The sequence below is a fragment of the Rhinatrema bivittatum genome, chromosome 17 (genome assembly GCF_901001135.1).
Source record: "Rhinatrema bivittatum chromosome 17, aRhiBiv1.1, whole genome shotgun sequence".
Taxonomy (NCBI): domain Eukaryota; kingdom Metazoa; phylum Chordata; class Amphibia; order Gymnophiona; family Rhinatrematidae; genus Rhinatrema; species Rhinatrema bivittatum.
The window spans coordinates 19331428-19351434 of NC_042631.1; the positions used below are offsets into that span (position 1 = coordinate 19331428).

The 20007-nt window shown below is 42.4% G+C and overlaps 1 protein-coding gene across 14 annotated transcripts in view; it reads right to left on the reverse strand.

Annotated features, from left to right (window-relative positions):
- MICAL2 (microtubule associated monooxygenase, calponin and LIM domain containing 2) overlaps positions 1-20007 on the reverse strand; it is a 187095-nt gene that overhangs the window by 76128 nt on the left and 90960 nt on the right. For 4 of the 14 annotated variants that reach the window (XM_029582915.1, XM_029582926.1, XM_029582925.1 and 1 more), the window contains exons 15-23: positions 19320-19388; positions 16734-16883; positions 14099-14221; positions 12381-12599; positions 11335-11436; positions 8211-8351; positions 1829-1936; positions 1074-1154; positions 536-722 (exon numbers count right to left, since the gene is read on the reverse strand). In XM_029582915.1, coding sequence (XP_029438775.1) covers positions 536-722; positions 1074-1154; positions 1829-1936; positions 8211-8351; positions 11335-11436; positions 12381-12599; positions 14099-14221; positions 16734-16883; positions 19320-19388 — 1180 coding nt within the window. Of the gene's footprint in view, positions 1-535; positions 723-1073; positions 1155-1828; positions 1937-8210; positions 8352-11334; positions 11437-12380; positions 12600-14098; positions 14222-16733; positions 16884-19319; positions 19389-20007 lie in introns of those variants that run through there. The other 10 variants (XR_003853270.1, XM_029582916.1, XR_003853272.1 and 7 more) reach the window with 10 other exon arrangements.

A 20007-nucleotide genomic window follows, 5' to 3' on the forward strand; every position in this document is an offset into this window, starting at 1 on the left:
CATCCTAGCCTGCGCAGCTGACCACTGGGAGATATTCTTAGCTAAAGCAGGGCAGGTGGGGCTGCTGGGCAGACCGACTGCTGCCGCCAAATGACCTTCATCTGCAGACATTCATAACGTAAACATGGGGGAAATTCATTTGACCACGAGAGTGACTTGGTGAATCTATGTGAATCCACGGTATTTGATTTTCATATCAGAATTGAAGGAAACATGGGACAAGCACAGAGGATCTCTGAAGGATGGGAAGGGACTATAAAAACTGGCAAGAGATGTGATGAGCAAACTGGATTATTATTATTTTTTTTTAATCTGCCATCATGTTCTTTGTTTCACTTCTACAGTACTCTACAAATCCCATCCATTAAGGATGCCAAACAGCCAAGATTTCGGTGGCCAAGGGGATAAGCGTTGCTGATGACAGCAGCTACGCAGGTGGGTACTTCCGCCACGCCGCTGGCCTGATGCCGACCGTGGCAGGGTGACCACACTGCCCACCACTTGCAATGGCCCTGGCAAACAAGCTGCGCATTACCTTCATCCACATCGTACGCGAAGACCCCAGGTCGTATAGTCGTGGAACAGAAATCGCATCTAAAGCACTCCCTGTGGAAGAAGTGGCCCTCTGCACTCTGCCGCTCCATAACATATACCCGTTTCTTGCAGAAATAACAGATGTCGCTCCCGCCGAGATTTGCAGGAAATTCTTTCCGGAGGGATCCCTAGAAGAGAAATAGGAAAGCATTACCCATTTGCGCCAATTACCACTGTAAACTCACAGCTGGAAGTCGAGGCATTCATTTTATCAATATGGAGGATTAAAAATGTACTCAACACACAAATACATCACGACAGTCGCATCTAATTTGTGGGCAGAAGGCAGCTTTATTAATTTTTTTTTTTCAAAGTTGGAATATCTTAGAAAGAAATCCAACTACCTCTGAATTTACTGTTTTGTTGCAACTGGGGAAAATGAAAAACAAAAAAAACAACGCAACGATGAAGGTTAAGCAATATGTTGAGCCAGAACTAGCCGCACGTGTTCAAGCACAACACCGTTGTCATGTCAATACCTTAGGATTCTGAAGAGGAGAAGAGAGAGAAGGGTCGGGAAAGGAAGCAGCAGCAGGTATAGCGCCATCTGCCAGGTGGTTCTGAATCCAACAAAATAAATTGTGATTGTACATGACAGCTTTTTAAAATATAAATGGAAAGAGACAAGCACTTTTTTTTTTGCCTCATCTATCAGCTACAAAATGTCACCTTGGCTAAGCATGTCAAAATAAAGCAATATATTACGTAAGATCACAAAGTTATATATTTTTTCATATTGCAAAGCTCAAATTCAAGAAAAATTGTATATTTAAACCAGGGCTCAATTAAACTTCGATTCAGTTTTAATGCAGCTAGATTCTGCAAATACATGCATTCAGGCAGATGGTTTATAGCTTCAAGTAGAATAATTTAATTTCTCTGACAATCCAGATTCACCTGGATTGGTTTGGATTCATGTGCATATTCACAGATTAAAAAAATATCCTAAGTGTTCCACAGGCACTATGTGGTGCATCTGACTTTATGACTACAGGAGAGTATGCAGATTATTATTGGAATATGGAGACCCAGGTCATCACTGCAAATGGTCCACATTTATGATATTACACTGCGAATTGCAGGAATTTATGCAAACCAATTCATGGCCTGTCCCGGTTCATACAAGCCCCCCCAAATTGGATTAGCTGATGCTCAGATTTAATCCATACTGATAAGGCCATGCCCATTTAACAGACTGCTGGAAAACGCCACCCAGTTAACCATTTCTCCTTACCCGCGCCATGGAGTCAGAGCATGACTTGGGTCTGTGATCGTTCATGTAAAGGTTAATGAGAACTTCAGCGACAGCACCAATACCACTAGCTACCTTCCCTACAGTCACCTAACCAGCAGAGGAGAGAAAGAGATGAAGAACAGACAGAGAAGACGTCATTAGAAAAGAAAAAGGAGATTATTATAGGAAAGAGCATCATGAAAAGAGATGTAAAATACCGAGATGCAATAAATCAGGCTGGCAAAGAGACTACAACAAACACAGACGTGTGCATTTTTATCAGGGAAGACCGGGGGCAAGCGATTGGACATTTATTTTTTGCAAATTTTAGTCATGCACAGTTATTTGGCATTTCATTTCCGGTAACCAAAGCAGTGCAGTTCTAGTAGCCACACTGGCCATGGAGAGAAAACCTGAGCCTTCAGAAGGTTATGACGGTTCATAAAGATCACGTGCTGAATGGGGCAGTGCGTGAGCTCTTGAGGCAGCACGGTTCTCTTACTCCAGGTCTCATCCGACGTCTGAAGAGGGGTCCCGTGCAGGCTCGAAAGCTGAACGTACAATTCCTAGACGGCTTTTGGCACTGCAAATGCTAAAGAAGCCAATTCCCTTCAGAGCTCTAGGTTTTGGCAGTGTTTTGTACAAAACCAGCACCAGCCAGTCTGCACAGAAGCAAGGAAAATACATTACAAAATGCTCAATTTAAAAGGAGATATCATTCCAGAGCTACAATATGCCTTATGACCAAAGTCCACTCTACTTCAAAACTGCTGACAGAAACAGCAGCACCTGGTGAACTATTTTTTTTTTTAATTTATAGCAATTAAATTCAAGGAGATAGGAAGAGTCGGTCTATTCCTAAAAGCAAGCAAGGGAGGGATCTGGGATGTGAAAGGTGACAAAGGGGAGAGAGCAGCCAGAGATGTGACAAGAATATTACAGCACCCCCCCCCCCCCTTGTCTGGTCTCCAGTTTTAATCTCCAACACGACCTCTGTATTCATCTCTCACACCCCATTTTCCTTACAGCCCCTTCCAGTCCAGTCCTCTCCTGATGCCCTGTCCCTCATACAATAAATTGCCTCATCACTGCCAGTCATCTGTGTCTGCAGAACATTAGCAAAAATGATCACCACTTTTATGTGCTTCTCTCAATTTAGTACTTAATTGATGTAAATGTCATTTTGTTAACCTTTGGGAAGGCAGCACTTATCTTCCTGAGTATCAGCAGCTATCACATTATTCTGGGCTGTTTATTCTACTCACCTAAATGAATAAGCAATAATCCCTGATTGACAGGACATCTACTGGCAGCTTAATAACCCCTGCTAGGAGGCAAAAATGAGCCCACAAAGACCATGAAGTTACAGCAAATGCCCTGTCCATTGGAGATTATTGGTCAAAACACTACAATGAAACAAAAATTAAATTACTACTATCTGATCATTTCGGTTTCGTTTCGGGTAAAGCGAAAGGTTGCACCTTTGTTGTAGGCTAACAACATACTTCAGCCAACTGCACGTCAGGAGGTTGACGGACGCTTGTCCTCAGTTAATATTATATTTTATTATTACTTCAATTTATCACACGCTTTTCCAAAGTATGTTCAAGGCGATTTACAACCATAAAATTAAAAAAAAATTCCACGCATCATCCATGAATTGCCACTGGCGCAGTATTTCATACATCGAAACAGAAGTAACAGTAGCAATTTTTCAAAAGTCATTCACCCAAGTTAAGTGCACTTAGTGTGGGCATATACTGTAGCAAATTTTCAAAAGCTCACGTACATAGGTAAAGTGCATTTACATATATGAATCCTTTTGAAAATTAGCCCCAACGAGCGCCTCATCGTGATTAAAAAGCACTTCAAAAATAAATAAATAAATGAAAGATGGTAAATTTGCAGGAGTTTGGATTGGTGGACTAGCGGTACGGGGTGAAACTTTAGGCAGCCAACCATGAAGCGATTATAGTCAGGAAGCACTGAAATGAGGACCCCGCAGGCTCAGCCTCTTCTGGGGCCTTTTGACATTTCCAGTTTGTCAGCCTGCAGACAAGAAATCCCGGTCCCCCTCCCTTTCAGCTCTGCTGTTTTATAAGTTAGCAGAGGCTCCGCACGTTTTCAGGTGACAAATGGACCTGTTTCAAAAGGTTCCAGTGGGGCGGTTTCTGTGTCGAAGTGTGCAGGTGTGGTGCCCGCTGTCATTTTCGGTCCCTCCCAATCCCTCAGGCTTCGGGTGCCTGCAGCACAATACATTAATGGTGAACCACAATTAAGCATGGGGTTTGTTTGTTTTTGTTTTTTCTGTGTGCGCTCTCTCGCACTGCAGGTCCTGTCTTCATGTCGGCTCTCCCATCTCAGGTGCATGATGAGAGTCGAGCGTCACACTGCCCATAAAGAAGGGGGAGGGGCAGTTATCAAAACTGCCCACAGTGGTGCATAATCTGCCCATAGTTTTATTAGCAAACTTACACCAGTTCTTAGAAGGAAAAAAAAGAATATATGTACTTTCCCTTTGAAAATTGCTTAGGGAAAAAACAATTTAAAAAGCACCTGGCAAAGTTTTCCACCAGTTTTTCCCCCTGAGGATATTTTCTTTCGCTCCAAAACAAGGTGAGTTGAATATGCAAACCTTTGCATTTCTCATCCTAACCCTGCCTCCCACAAAAGCATATATTTATCCATAGGGAGTGTGGGAAGTTTTAAAAATCGTCCTCCCAAGAGACTTCAAGTCTTGATATCAACATGAGTATGGCAAGATCACCCATATGCACGCATGTACTGCTGAATACACAGATAAAATTATCTGGAGAAAGTTACTTGCTCTGCAGGTTTTTGAATATATGATTTTCAGCAATTTGGATTTTCGATTTAATTACTTGGCTTTTTCCAAAAATCAAGCTCAAGACAAGCTATCATTTAATTGCTGTAGTTATTCCCCTGCCCAAGAGGATGTACAATCTAATTTGTAACTGAGGCAGTGAAGGGTGAAAGGAATTGAGCAGTATTTCAAAGAGCATCTGTGGGAAAAGCAGGATTCGAATCCTGGGTCCCACTGCTAGGCTTCTCCTTGGATAAGGAGGCGTTCAAAATTAGCCTAGTGATGCCACCCTGGGACCTGGTTCTGCTATCTGTTGGCAACAGGTCAAGCCATGGTGCATCGTGTAAGTGATGCCACTCAGGCATGAAGGACAGAGGATGGCTAGGACTGCCGAGCCTCCAACGCACCCCTCCCACCCACCACCACCATAAGCAGCTTTTGGGCCAACCAGGGCTTGTACAGCCATCCAGGAAGTAAAAGCAGAGGAAGGGACACACACACAAAAGAACAAAAAGGCAAAACCCACCAAATCATTACTCAGGATGGGCTACACAAATTGCAACGTGCCAGGAAATGAACACCATAAACACCGGCAAAAAAAAGTGTTCTGAATAGACTCACAATTTATTGTTACATATGCTTCTCTAGAAAACTATTCTGCAGAATGTGAAAGGTTCTGTGTGCAAAACCAACCACCACTAAGAATAAGTCTAGAATCTTAAATTGCATCCAGTCCTGGCCATTAGAAACAAGCAGATTTCTATGTCTGTACTACAATTCAGTCTACCTGGTACAATCCATCACAGCTCTAATAATTAAAGTGCAGCTGCCAGTAGGGTCTCTTGAGGTGGGCTGCAGGCCTCCATAGGTGTTTGAGACTATATATCTTAACAACCCTAATTGCCTCTGTGCTGCAAAACTGACCTGCAGAAACAGCTAAATACACCTAAGAACATGCCATACTGGGTCAGACCAAGGGTCCATCAAGCCCAGCATCCTGTTTCCAACAGTGGCCAATCCAGGCCATAAGAACCTGGCAAGTACCCAAAAACTAAGTCTATTCCATGTTACCATTGCCCGTGACTTTTTTGCTGTTCTTTTGCAAAGACTGTATTCAAGCTGATACAAGGGATATCTGGCTTAGATTTGCTCCTGTGCGTTAATTTTTTCACAGCTCTGAATAGGAGGAGGAGAGAAGGCTAGAAGGGCATGAGGAGAGGAGAGAAGCAGAAGAGCACAAAGTGAAGAAAAAAAGAAGACAAAGAGGTGTAAAGGAGAGGGAGGAGAGGGGCAATGGTAGGAAGACTGAGAAACAGAAAAGAAAAGAGAGGGTCACGGAGTAGAAGAGGAGAAAGGCCCAGGAAGAGAGTGGGAAAAAGATACTGGGGAACTTGGAGGTATGGATGGGCTCAGAGAAGAAGGAGAATGTCACAGGAAGTAAGGGGGGGGGAAGAACAAAGACATGGAGGGTGTGGAGTGAGGGAGTAGGTAGGATGGTACCACTGACGGGATGAGGAGAGAAGGGGAAGGTTTCACTGATGCACTGAGAAGAACATACACTGGTCGGGGAAGGGGGCAGAACATCACTTATGAGGCAAGGGGGGACAAGAAGGCACTGATGGAGCGGGAAGCACACTACTGACAGGGTGAAAAGGGGAGGAAAAATACCAATGACAGGGTGTGACGAAGGGAAGGTACCCCCTGCTGATGTGAGGGGGAAAGCAAGGATAGAACCTTGGTGAGATGAAGTTGGAAGGCACCATTGACATGGTGAGGAGGAAGAAGGTACCACTAACTGAGTGAAGAGAAGAGCAGAAAAGTTACCATTAATGGGGGGAGGCACCACTGAAAAGCAGGCTGGATGGGGAGGGAGGGGAACCTGGAAGAAGGTAATACTGATAGGGTGAGGAGTAGAGAAAACACTTCCTCCGATGGGTAAGAAGAGGGGTGGGAGAGAATGAAAAGTTCGACCAACGGGACGATTAGACATATTCTGGGGGTAAGTTTCAAACTAAGCAAGTTGCTTGCAGGGCCTTTGGAATTTGGGGGAATGCAGGGAGCCCACAAACTAGTAGATGTGAAGCATGCAGGGTAAAGTAGCTGGAGCGCGTGCAATTTGTGCGCTCATTGGCTAAAGTTCGGCTCCGCCCCGGAACACCTCCACTGATGACCCTTTTTGTCTGGATACGTTTTGCTCGCCACATGTGGTGCTTTCACAAAATTTATGTGGTTGGTGAGAATAATATTCGAACATCGGGTTGTGCGTGGGAGTTCAAAGCACGTTACCTGCACGGAGCCTTTCAATATTGACCTCTCTATTCTGAAGCCTGTTTTGGCACATGCACAGTTTTATATAGCTTTGGTTCCTCCTCCCCCCAAAGTGAGAAGTTTAGATTCTGTTGAAGTCTTTGGTGAAAGAGCAACTAGAAGTCCTGTAATTAAAGAAGTGCTGTTACAATAAAGAGGGATAAGCTTTATCCCACCAGCTTCCTTCATTCACATTATATCCATCATTATCGTCAGAGCCAGGGAACTCATCCAGTGAAAGACGCGCTTTAGATAAATGCCAGGAAATAAGTTCCTCTTGACACTCTGAAGACAGCTCAACACGCTTCGATCTTGTGGTCTCTTACATTACTGTACCCCACCAATAGAAGTATTTCTTAGTGGTCAGGTGCAGTACATCTTTAGCCAAGTTCATATTTTTAAGTCATGCTGCCTTTTCAACTGACAAAAAAACAAACCAAAAATTGATAAGTATTTACCAACAATGGGACAACCGCAGCTTTCAAAGCAAGCAGTGCCACGCATGCACCACAACATTCAAATGTGCAGCAAGTCTGCAATCAAATGATATTTTTATGATAAGACTAACAAAAAAGGTATGTCTGTTTCAAATAATCTATTTTGGTTGGCAGGTTGATGTAAATTTAAGGCATTTTAATTGACTGCAGTTCACCTAGAGCGTTACGTGCATTAGGGAAGAGAAAGCATTGGCTATAATTAAATAAAAGTTATGCAACACTTTTTACATTAGAAGACACCCCATTCTGGGGGAAAGCAGGCAGCTGTGCCCCGAACTGGGTGCTACATCTCTGCCAGTGACCAACTGCATAGGGAGAATTCACTAAAGCGGAAGAACTGGATTATGCATGCAGGCAAATACAAGTGTCGAAAAAGTCTCCAATCACCTTGTAAAGCATTCTTAGTTCCTCTATTTTCTTTTCTATTGATAACAAATAGGCACCCAGAATGAAGAAATGTGCACATTTGTTAAACAAATGTAGCAGTAGGCAGCATTGGTCCCTGAAGGGAAACTGTGCCTTACACGTAATAAACTGTTTGCCTTTTCATCAGAAATATTTTTTCTTCCATGTCTTCGTCTTCACTCGCGTTTAGAATCGACATTCTTTTAACATCTCATAAATCTTATTCCAGGTTCAGATAACCCCCTTCTCCACGGATGCAAACCAAGCTCTTTCTACTTGCCTTGTCTAGCAACATATTAAGAGCATGCATAAGCTGGACCCACACACATGCTCGATTGTAATACAATACCTTTCCAGAATGACCAGAAGAGGGAACAGAGTCCGCAGGCGATGAAGATGAAGAAGCAGCTGAATCATGAGACGGAGAAGGAAGAGCATAAGGAGGAGTTTTAGGCTGAAAATGGGATAGGCCTGGGGGAGGTAGCTTATTCTGTGTAGGGCAGAAGGTATAGTAGATATTAGCCAAGGATAGGTATGCAGTAATGTGTTAAAATGAAATAACTGCAGGATCATGCAAAAAAAAAAAAAAAAAAGCCTTAAAATTCAAATCAACTCAAATGCACCTTGGTGGTCAACTCAATTACAGTTGGCTCCCAGTGACATTATATAGTCTCTTAAAACTATTCCCCTTACCTGAATAAAGTCATGCAAACGCTACGTTATGCTATTTAAATACATAAAAATGGAATGCCAGTAAACAAGTTGCAGATAATATTTTAACTGGCACCAACGTGATACACGATCAACTAGTTTTATAGTTCATCAGGTCAGTGCAAAAACGATGTGGGGGTAGGCCAGATGGGTCCAAGTGAAAATAAGAATTGCTATGCTGAGTCAGACCAAGGTGCGTCGAGCCCAGCATCCTGTCTCTAGCACTGGCCAATCTGGCTCACACGTAGCTGGTAGATCCCATAAAGCAGATCTAATTCCTGAAGCGAGAGAGATTTCCTGCCCTCCACTTTTCTTTGGGGGGGGGGGAGGGGGGAGAGGGGTAAGTGCCACTTACCCCCCTAAACCCTCCCCTTACCAGGTATATGGCTCCCCCTCCTTTTTGGATTATTCAGGATGTACTGACCTGTTCTAGCTTCTCTTCTGGTATGTCAGGCTAGTCAGTAGATCATACACCCATTAAAAACAATTATTTTTTTTTTAAAGTTCCTTTCTGGTCCCTCTCAGGATGGAAAGGGCCAACGTTGTTTAAGGTGACAGAGGCTGCCTTTGGCAGCCCTCGCCACGCAAGGCTAGCTCTAAACAATTGGGAAGACTGAAACAACAGTGTTTTGTTTGAAGAAACCTGAAAATATTTTTCAATAATCCTACCAGTTACCAAGAGACTTTGAATGTTCCACTATAGTAAATAATATATGGCATGTCTTTCTCTGATATTACTTATTCACTGAGTGGAAAAGCTACTTTCTTTTGCCTTATCAGTGTTACTAATTTTCTGGGTAATTTTAATATCAGAGATCTGTTTTCAAAACAAATTTCCCATGGTCTAAAAATATTATATTTCTATCCCACAGTTTACAAAACACATCAAATAGCAATACATCATAAAAGTAATACATCATTCATAATAATACACCAAAAATACAAACAAAAGTTCAATAACCATTAGTACTAGTTACTGACTATAGCTACAAAACCAATGCAAGCAGAGAGAGAAAGATCAAATACACATGATTTTCAACAGAAAATAAAAATGAAAATAATGCCTTTAAAATAGAGTGCTTGATGAATTCCTGTTTTACTATACACATTTCTAAGCAAAAAAAAAGAAAAATCCCATCTCTCACAATTTATTCCTCTATTACGCAAAACACATTGGGCCCAAGATTGAAAGATGGCTGTTTAAGTAACTTAGCTGGATATGACTTATCCAGCTAAGTTACAAGGGATATTCAACGGCATGGTTATGCCCACTGCACAGTGCACACCCACTTTCAAGCCGGCTAACAGATAGCAGGATAAGTCCTACTTATCCGGTGTGCTGAATGCGCTTTCAGTATCGGAGTCATTCATTTTTCCACAGATATTTGATGGACAATTGGTTCTTAATTCATTAATACCAGAAATTCCTCAAATAGTTCACTGGCCATACTGTTTGCACCTAGAATATATCATCATTTAAAATACATTAATTTGTCATAGGGTTGAGTCTACTAGCTTATTTATGCCGGCGTGATGTTTCATGACTGATTATCTTTGGAAAAAAAAATGTTAAACAATTTTCTTTTCCTCTCACAAATTCTTCTGGAGCATCACTTATCACCGAAGCCGAATCCAAATCCAATGAATCTTAGAAGACTTCTTCTACCGCAATGCACACCTAGGTACCATGAACTATTTAAGCTGTAAATACCTTTGGAAAAGTTGATAGCATCTGGGCAGAACTAATTATTGCTGCTATTAACCCGCCATCTGCTCAAAATCTGTTTTTCTCCCTACTGTGTGGTTATTTCTACAAGACGCTGTAAGAAAGAGCACATTCCAAATCCTTACGGGTAGATTTTAAAAGACCCACGCGCACGGCTGCCGGTAGGCGCATTAGTGCTGGGCCGGGCTGGGACTGCGCCATTCATCACTGTCCCGAAGACGTGCCGACTGGCGCACGCCACTTACTTCAGGCGCCGAGGTGAAATAAGTCGTAAAACAAAGAAACCCCCCCTCCCCCAAAAAGGTACGGTTTGAGGGGGGTGGGGAGGAGAGGGGGAAGAGGGAGGGAATTTAGGTAGGAGGGGGTAGGGAAATTCCCTCCCAGTCCCGCTCCTTAATTGGGCCGTGCACGTATGGGCGGGCGGCGTGCGTAGGGAGGGGGAGGGGGGAGATGACACTTGCTATTTCCGTGTGGCGACGCATTAGCGGACTGGGAGGGAACTGGGGAAGGCCGAATGAGTCGCCACACGGAAATCGCAAAAAAAAAAAGTCATTCCCCCCCCTTGCGCACGCCACCGGATTTTATAACATGCGCGCGCACGTTTGAAAATCTACCCCTTAATCTTTAGGGATGACCAAATTACACGCCAGTTTACCTTTTGCCATGAAGCGAAACACAAAAGAAAAATGTAAAACCACAGGAAAATACACATCAGCTAACATCTGCACAACAAATGTTACCATCACTGCTCCATGGATAACAGTCTTGAAATAATTACATCACATTTAAAGAGATGGTAAAACCCGGGTAATATTTTGCCCATACACAATGCATGCTTACAATATATACAGTTAAGAGTTATTTTCTTACAGCAAGCAGCCCATTAGCAACCAGTTAAGGATAAAGAGCGAAGACTGAACATTGCAATCAGTTCTAACTGGCACACAAAACTATTTTTTTATTTTTTTTTTAATTTTATTTATATTCTGCTTTTTAAAATATTTAATGTTAACCAAACTGCAACATCGATAATCACCTGTTGGAAATCTGTACCATCAAACATTGCAGCCAGGTGAGCTGCTTTGTCCTTAATGCTCTTTCTGTGGAATTCCCTGTTTGCTAAAGACTGAGCTCTCTTCTGCAGCAATGCCCGAGAAAGAGAGAGAGAGAGAGAGAGAGAGAGAGAAAGAGAGAGACAGGCAGGAATTAGCCAGAGTCCAGGAAAATACAGAAGCAGAGAGTCGAGGAAATGATTAACAGTCTTTCTCTGGCTCCTTCAGGCCGATACAATATAGTGCTCTCAGCTGAGCGCACAGCTTTACATGCACTGGGACACGTGTCCAAAATCCCTTATGCAATAAGCCAGCGTATAGCTAATAACGCTCACCACGTGTAAATTTGTGTTGATAAGGCTATTACCCACTCTGCAAAAAAAAAAAAAAAAAAAGTGCGCACGCTATGCAAATTTTTACTCTCAAAAATTAACCCCTGCCCTGGAGCAGGCGTTAATTCTAGAGGCGCCCCTAAAGTTAATAGAAAAGCAGAAAATACTGCTTTTCTGTATTTCCTCTGACTTAATAGCATGGCAATATTAAATCGGAGGAACCAAGAAAAGGAGTAAGGGGAAAAAACTTTTTTTTTTTTTTTTTAAACGTCGTCAGCGGTCAGGTTAGGAAAAAAAAAGGACGCTCAATTAACGAGCTTCCATTTTCCTAATCCGTGACTGTGCACAAGTTAGGAAAAAAAATGGATTGCTCGTAAAATTGAGCATCTGTTTTCCTAACCCACACTGACAGCCACCTCTCCTGGGTGCCCCATGCTGAGGAGGCACTAGGGACGCACAGTTTCCCCATGCACCTCCTTTTTACCTCGGCAGCCCATTTAAATATTAAATCAGGCGCCCGGGAGAGGTGGATCAGCGCGCACTAGGAGAACGGGCACTCAATCAAGAGCACCCGTTTTACACGCGTCGATATCGTATCGGCCTGCTAAAGAGCACAATCAGAGCTAAGAGTCCAAGAGAGAATTAACAGGAAGGCAAGTATTAACAGCGGGCAGAGCAGAACAGAAATAGCTCATCACCTGTTGAATCCTGTCCTCCACGTGCTGGAGGCGTTTGAGAATGCCGGAAACTGCCAGGACAGCAAGGCAAGTGGTGCCTAGAGTCTCTGTGTTTTCCCCATGGCTCAGCTGCCTGTCTGTTTTCTCTCTAGCTCTTGCTCTCCTGGTCAGGCAGTCCGGGACATTCACAGACTGCTTGGTTTCCCTGATTTTGGGCTGGATCCTATCTATGGCCTCAAACTGCGGAAAAAAAAATATATACTCCAGATCAAAATTAATACAAAAAAAAAAAAAAAAAGTCTCTCTTGTCACCGTGCAGCAAATGCAGGTAAACGGCAGATAACAGGGTGAAGTCTTTTACAGTAAAAGCTCCATTATCCTGCAATGGGGAATAGCAGATGCTGAGCCCTCAAATGTATCTGAGAGCCCTCTCTTTCCTACTCCAGCCCCTTCTCTCCCAGGCAGCAGCTTGCAGGAAACTGGAAGAAAGGGAATGAGGTTTAAAGGGATAGAGCACACTAAGCTGCTTCTTAATCCAGCCCCTCCCTTCCTATCATTTTCCCACCCCATTCTGTTCTCTTGCAGGGAACAGGATGGGAGGGAGTTTGGCTGGAGTGGGCAGAGCACAGCCACTCTGCTCCCTACTCCAACGCCCTCCTCTTGTCATTTGCCCAGCCCAGCAAGGGTGCTGCAAAATGCCATTAACAGATGGTAAAGGGCTAGATAATGGAGATTTTACTGTATATTGAAAAACCCTATTAATTCTCCTAGAAAAAAAACATACTGAAGGAGCTCATACTCTCCAAAAGCCATATATTTGCCAGTTATAGAGCATTATCAATCCATCTTCACAGGATATGCTACAGTTTCCTCTCCCTCATCCCTTTGTACCCACATGTTATGAAACCAAAGGGGTCAATTTTCAGAAAGTTTACATACCTAACTCAGTTCCTTTGAGATCTGACTTGCCTGAGATCATAAATTTAGGAGCCTATTTTTTATTAGGGTTTGTGGTTATTAGGTATGTACATTCGTTATGTGTGTGTCCATTCATTTCGCAGCTAAGCGAGTATATAACAAATGGACGAATGTACAACAAATGGTGTGCGCCTATATGGGCACATAAGACATAGGCGCACACCATATGTTTGGTACATACATTCACCCATTCGTTTTATATGCATTTAGCCATGAAACGAATGGATGCACAAATTTCAACAAATGCACATCCCTAATGATTATAAGGATGGACAGAGTGGGAGAAAAAAAGGTTAGGCACACAGAACTGATTTTCAGCAATAGGCTCCTAAATCTAAAATGGCAAATTAATTGCAGGCCTAAATTTGCAACTTAAGTTTTAGGAGCATAAATTTATTAAGTTCGACAGAAAATGTCTCTAGATTTAGATGCCGAAATTTCAAGGACTTTATTTAGGCGCCGAGCATTTTTTTGAAAATTGACCCCAAAATCATTAATATTGGGACTAGAATGACAGAATTTAAAAAACCTTGCACAGAATAATTTAAAGGGCCACATCACTGTTCCGTGCTGCTTTTCGGCACAGCGCATGTTGTAATTTACTTTCCTCTGCTACAGAAGAACATGCACAGCCTCTGCTTTGAAAATTATAGTTTCAATTAATGACTTTGTTACTGCAGCAATAAGCAAAATTATCATTTAAATTTTACAAAAAAAAAAAAAGAAATAGAAACAAAATGGTCAAACACATAAATCCTTACCTGATTTTTCTGGTCTGGTGGAGGACTGGGTGTTGGATCCTTAGGCTTAGCAAAGCGAGGGTTAGCAGAAGTATCAGGAAGAGGTAGCAGAGCAGATTTATCTACTTCTGGAGGCCCTATAGCCTAGTGTCAGCAGGTTTGTTAAAAAAAACACAGCAGATGATAAGAGGGAAGGACAAACACTATGGAAGATACGTTAAGATGAGCAGAGAGAAAGAGAAAGAAAGGTTAGGCAGCTTTGAAATAAAGCAGGCTGAGATTACTACTGCACATTTAGATCAGAGGTAGTATGGAGCATTATGAAACAGGCATGTGTAGCAAAAATAAGAGTCATCCCTCAGGCGTACCTGTGTTTCCAAACTAATGAGGATGCCAAGATATAGTATATGGAATCCCTTCACGCGAGATGAGTTTCTGCACCGTTAACTCACATGCAGCTAATGCAAGATGCAGGATCGACTAGGACAGGAAAGCTCAGTGCATGACTAGATGGGCCTTACAGTCCTCTGCTGTCATAGTCCACCTCTCTGTGATCCCTCATTTTAACACACACATATAACAAAATCACCACTCTTACTGCCAAAGCTTCTTTCATATAACGGGGATTATGATCCTCAAAGTTGATAGCATTATTGTGTTGCAGTACGATTTAAAAATATACTACTTTATAAAGAATAGACTGCTAACTCTATGCATGTTATACCTCCTCAGTCTCCCCTTTAATATCCCTCTCTTATGATGATAGGGCCTGTAGAAGCACTGTGGTATTTTACTGCATGCCACTCCACTGGCTCCAGAGCGCAGTGGGGAAATAAGTGAATATTGTAACAGGGCATGCACTTTTATTTTGTTTTTACAATTCATGTGCATTTAAAAATTGCAGCGTGCTACAAAACCCACTGCCTTGATGTAGTCCATTCAGAAAACCTGCGTTTGGTTACAGAATGTGGAACTCATCTGCTGTGTGTGTACCGATGTGCTTCAGTCATTTGCATGTCACCGATGGGGAAACCGGTGAGACATCGGTAAAACATTATGAAACGTATTTGCCAGTCTCATGCTTTAATCCTCCACCTGGTTCACTTATCTCCTTTAGGATAGAATCACAAAAAAAAAAAAAAAAAAGACCCACACGAGAAATAAAAAGATAAGAAAAAGTGGATTCCGATATCAGAAAGTAGCTCACAAAATGCAAGGATGTGTTTAACAGAATAGTGTGCCAGAGAGGCCCTTTCCCACGACATTTGTTAGCTGTGAAAATCCCCCCTGTGGCAGGCAGCACGCTGACATGTCAGGCCGACGCTGGGACCCCGGGCGGCTTCCGAGATCTCATCTCATCCTTGAGATCCGAACACGAATTCGAAAGCATCAGGGAAGTAAAAGGGCTTTGGTAACTGTGCCGTGCTGCATCATCTTTTTGCTAACCGTGGGATTTCTTTTTTGATCAGGCCCCATTTCTGCGAATCTTATATGGGTGTTTATTTTCAAATGAATTTTTTGGTATTGTGAATTTTAAATATCTTTTTCAAATAAAAAAAAGTTTTGCAGGGATTTTCATGAAGAATGCACTTTCTTTGGGACTTTTTACCACCTTGTCTATGCACTTTGTGGCTAACGTAAAAGTGTCACATAACCAGGGGCTGTAAAAAATAAATAAATAAATAAAAGAGGGGGAGGGGAGGTAGGCATGTTGCTATGCCAGAGCTTGGTCATGCTGGACTGCTTTAAGAACTGGTTTTCAGAGAGAATCAACTGAGAACAACCTTACTTCCACTGCTAAGATAAACTGCTTCTCAAAGGCATACAGAAGATTGAACCTGGGCTTCCAACGCACTTAGGGTTAGGAACTGTGATGACCCTAGGAGCAGAGTTAAAGGATTTCTGCGTGCGCTGTTCAAAAAAAAAAAATATAAACACTGCACAAAAACCAAGCTGTTTTGGAAACAATGCTTCCCCCACCCTTGGAAGAATGTAAGCCTGATTGCAAACATTGATAACAAGGGTTTAAACAAAATTCTGCAAGACCTGCAATATCAGTTGATTGCAAGTGTGTGGGAATGCACTATTTTTTTCTGTGTGTAAGGCTGAGAAGGGCTTTGGAGCGTCAAAGTGTCACCCCTAATAACCACGACTATGTGGTAGAGTGGCCAACAGATGCCGGGTCCCCTTACTTATTCTATTCTTTTATTCTAATTTCCAGTATCAACCTAGAGTTGATAGAATGTATGCAGATAGCATGGATTTTATTTTTCCTTTCCTTGAGATACGTAAGAAAATAAAGGCACAATTTTGGAGTCATTGAATATATAACTTTAGATAAGAACAACTGCTTTTTTTTTGCTTGAAAAATATAAAACCGCCTACTGAAACTATAACTCAACATAGAAAAACCGGCTACCAACCCAGTTATTTCTGTAACTTTACAAGCTGCCTTAAAACGCCCACTGGGCTACAAAACGCGTAAAATAAATTATGAAAATAAAATCCCACACAAACAGCGTTATGGGACTTTTGCCCAATCCTTTAACCACAGGCTCTTGGCCTGCAGCTGGCTGATCCCTTATGTGACTTGCCAAACAACTGGAATGGGGACTGTGGGTTCCAAAAAACAAAATCTCCCTCTTGTGTTTCTAACCTGTCTCCGCAGAGAAGCGTTTGGTGCATTTTCCTCAAATTTTGCCAGCAGCTGCGTTGCCATGGACTTGACTTTATTTTGATTTTGGCTCTCTTTGGAGTCTCCGTGTTCACTTCCTGAGCTTGCACTCTGACTGGAAAAACTGGAAGGCTGCAAACAAAACACATAACATTAAAAAAACAAAACAAACAAACAAAACAAAAAAAAAAGAAAACCAGATTCTGCAAAGCTGCCAACTGTCTGGTATAAATAAAAGTACTTCAATAAATCACACAGACTTTATCAAAAGCGATCCACGGGCAGAACCACTCCCCCAAAGGGAAGTGAAAGCAAAAAATCTAAGCCAACATTGTCTAGCCAGCTCCTCCAAGGCAAGAACCGTCAGAGAGCAATCAGGAAGGGAAAGGGACATGTACAGGAAAGAAAGGTCCTAACGAGGTTTCACAACGTGGGCAGGATTAATCAGGCAAGAGATATTTTTCTGGTCCAATTCTGCAATTCAGTTTAAGTAAAAACAAAGCGGCTCAGTGGCAGTGCTGTACCATGCAGAAAGCCTGGTTCGACCCCCAGAATCTCTCTGGGTCGGCTGGGGTTGAGTATGTTGCACAGGAAGCACTCACAACCTCCAGGGGTTGGAGCAAGAGCCTTGTGTTGAAGGGCGACACCTAGTGGCTGGATTCAGAGACCGTGATTGCAGGATTCCAAAAGGAGCTCTGACGCACCGCACCGCCCCCCCAGCCAAAGAACTACTACTGTAATGAGCAGACTAGGCTTGTTGGGAGATTTAAAAAAAAAAAAAAAAAGGGGAAAAAAATAATTGTGAAGGGAAGGATCATGGTGCCAGGAATGCAGCCCTGGTTCTGACTGAGCTGGAAGTCCAAAGGAAGAAGAGGAGCAAACTGCTGGGTCAAAAAATAAATAGAAAATGAGGCTACTTAGCCGGAGAAGTAGCAGTGGCTGAATGGCTGCCACTTAGCTGAATAACTAGTTAACCAGTTCAGTGTAGGGCAGGGGCAAGGGCATCCCAGGGAGGAGCCAACGTAGCAAGATCTTATCCGGTTAACTCAGATATTCAGAGTTAGCCGGATAACTTATTCAGCTAAGTCTGGTCAGTCCATAAGGCTGTCCTAAAGTTTGCTGGATAAACTGGTGGGATACATTTAGGATAGCTGTATATATTCAGGGGTAGGGACGCACCGCTGAACATATGGGCTAAGTTAACCAGATATGTTTATTCAGCTTAACTAGGCTAGGCACACAGCTGCCCAATATCTACCCCAAGTTAGCATAAAATGTGATGAGGAACAACTGTCACATAGAAAATACATAGCATGCATTCTATCAGCTTTGAAGAGAGGAAGCTTCAGGTCGAGAAAGTTTTCCAGATAAAGCACTGCAGGATTCCTCATCATAAAGAATTGTTCACACAGCAGAAGTAAACTTTGCATCTTCTACATGGCTCTTAAATCATTTAAAAAAAAATAAAAAAATCGAGGCTGCGGTTTTCACAAACGTCATAAGTAAATTTCCTATTTGCCTTATCTGCGTGCTTCGACTAGACTGTGAGCTGCACGGAGCAGGGACTGCCTCTTATCCGTATCTGTACGGCACCGCATGCCGCTCCAGCAGTACCACGGAGGAATGCTTAAGCATAAGCTCCATTTCCCAAGCACAGTTCCACCGTGACACATTCGCGTTTGTCTGCTCGCTGGAAAGCATTTAGTCGCTGACGTGATTTTAAGGGATGATCTGTCCCCGCCGCCAGCAGGAGTCAGGTGGCTGAAGAATCCAGCCCAGAGCCCCATCCCCTTCAGAAAGGACGCACTTGCTCCAGCTTTAAGCAAGGGCTTCCTCGCACAGCGGAAACTCCATTCTGCTGTACGAATATATTCAAAGAAATATTTAAAAACTTCAGGAAATACGCGAGCAAACTTTAAATTTACTTCACATGGTCTGTTCCAGGTTTATTGTTATTAGTGCAATCTCCATTTTTTGAGTCTTAACCTCATGCTATGAATATACAGAATTGTAAAATGATTTGTGGTTCATAGATGGAAAAATTGTACAAAGGTTTTGCCTGGCATTGAGTAAAGGACTGTGGTGCTGGTTTAATTCAAGGTTTCACTCTGTAGGAACAGCACAAATATATAAAAAAAAATAAAATTCCTAATGCATGAAAAGCATTACTAAGGGTCTTTAATAACCACAAAATACTAGAAAGCGTTTGTGGACAAAAGACAGGCGATTGTCACGGATTTAGGAGCTTTATGGAAAAGAACACCTTCCAAAAGTCAGGGGACAGACACCCTTTCTCTTCTCACCAGCTCTGGAGCTTTGCTAGCTCTCAGCTTAGTATTTGCACCACACTCACAATCAAAAGGAGACGTTAAAAAAAAAAAGATAAATAAAATCCACTCCTGTTTCCGTACGGCTGGTATTAAATGTCAGATGCTACCTAGACAGGCAACAGGAAAGGAAAGAAAAACAGACCTCATGCCTGCGGCATATAAACGCCCACCCCCACCCCCAGGCACCCCTCTTCTACCAGGTGAGCACCGTATCTGCCCCGCCCGTTAGGATACCAACCTCTTCAAAATTCCGCAGACCCTTCCGCCTTCTCTTGTGCATGTCGCTTTCTTCCGCTCTTCTTTCAACCTATCCCGGGAAAACAATGAGCAGGTCAGTAAATCAATTTCTGTTTTAAGGTCCTGATTCACTAAGCTCTCTCTCTCTCCCCCATAGACACAGAAGAAAAACCTTAGTAAATCACACCCTTAAGGTTTCTCTCTCTCTCTCTCTCTCTTTATTTATTTATTTAGGGTTTTTATATACCGACTTTCTTGATATATATATGTCAAATCAAGTCGGTTTCCATATAACAACTATCGCCGGGGGGGGGGGGGCGTTACATTAAACAATAAACATAGTATTGAACAGAGAACGTGTATCGTTACCTTAAACAATCAATAAGGTCGTTATATTAAACAATAAACATAGTATTGAACAGAGAACGTGTAGGGTTACTTTAAACAATCAATAAGGTCCTGATGGTCCTGAGGGTATTAGGTTGGCGGTGGACTTTATATTGTGCTATTTTGTTCTTTGTCCTGTGTCGAAGTGTTACTGCAATTCCGGAAAGGAATATACACATATAAAAAACAAAACAAACAAAAAAAAAAATGTACAGCGTAGCCATCTGATTATTTATATTAGCCTGTTGATTTATTTTTTTTTTATTCGGAGGGAGCCATTTACCCTCTTCTTCAGTCATACC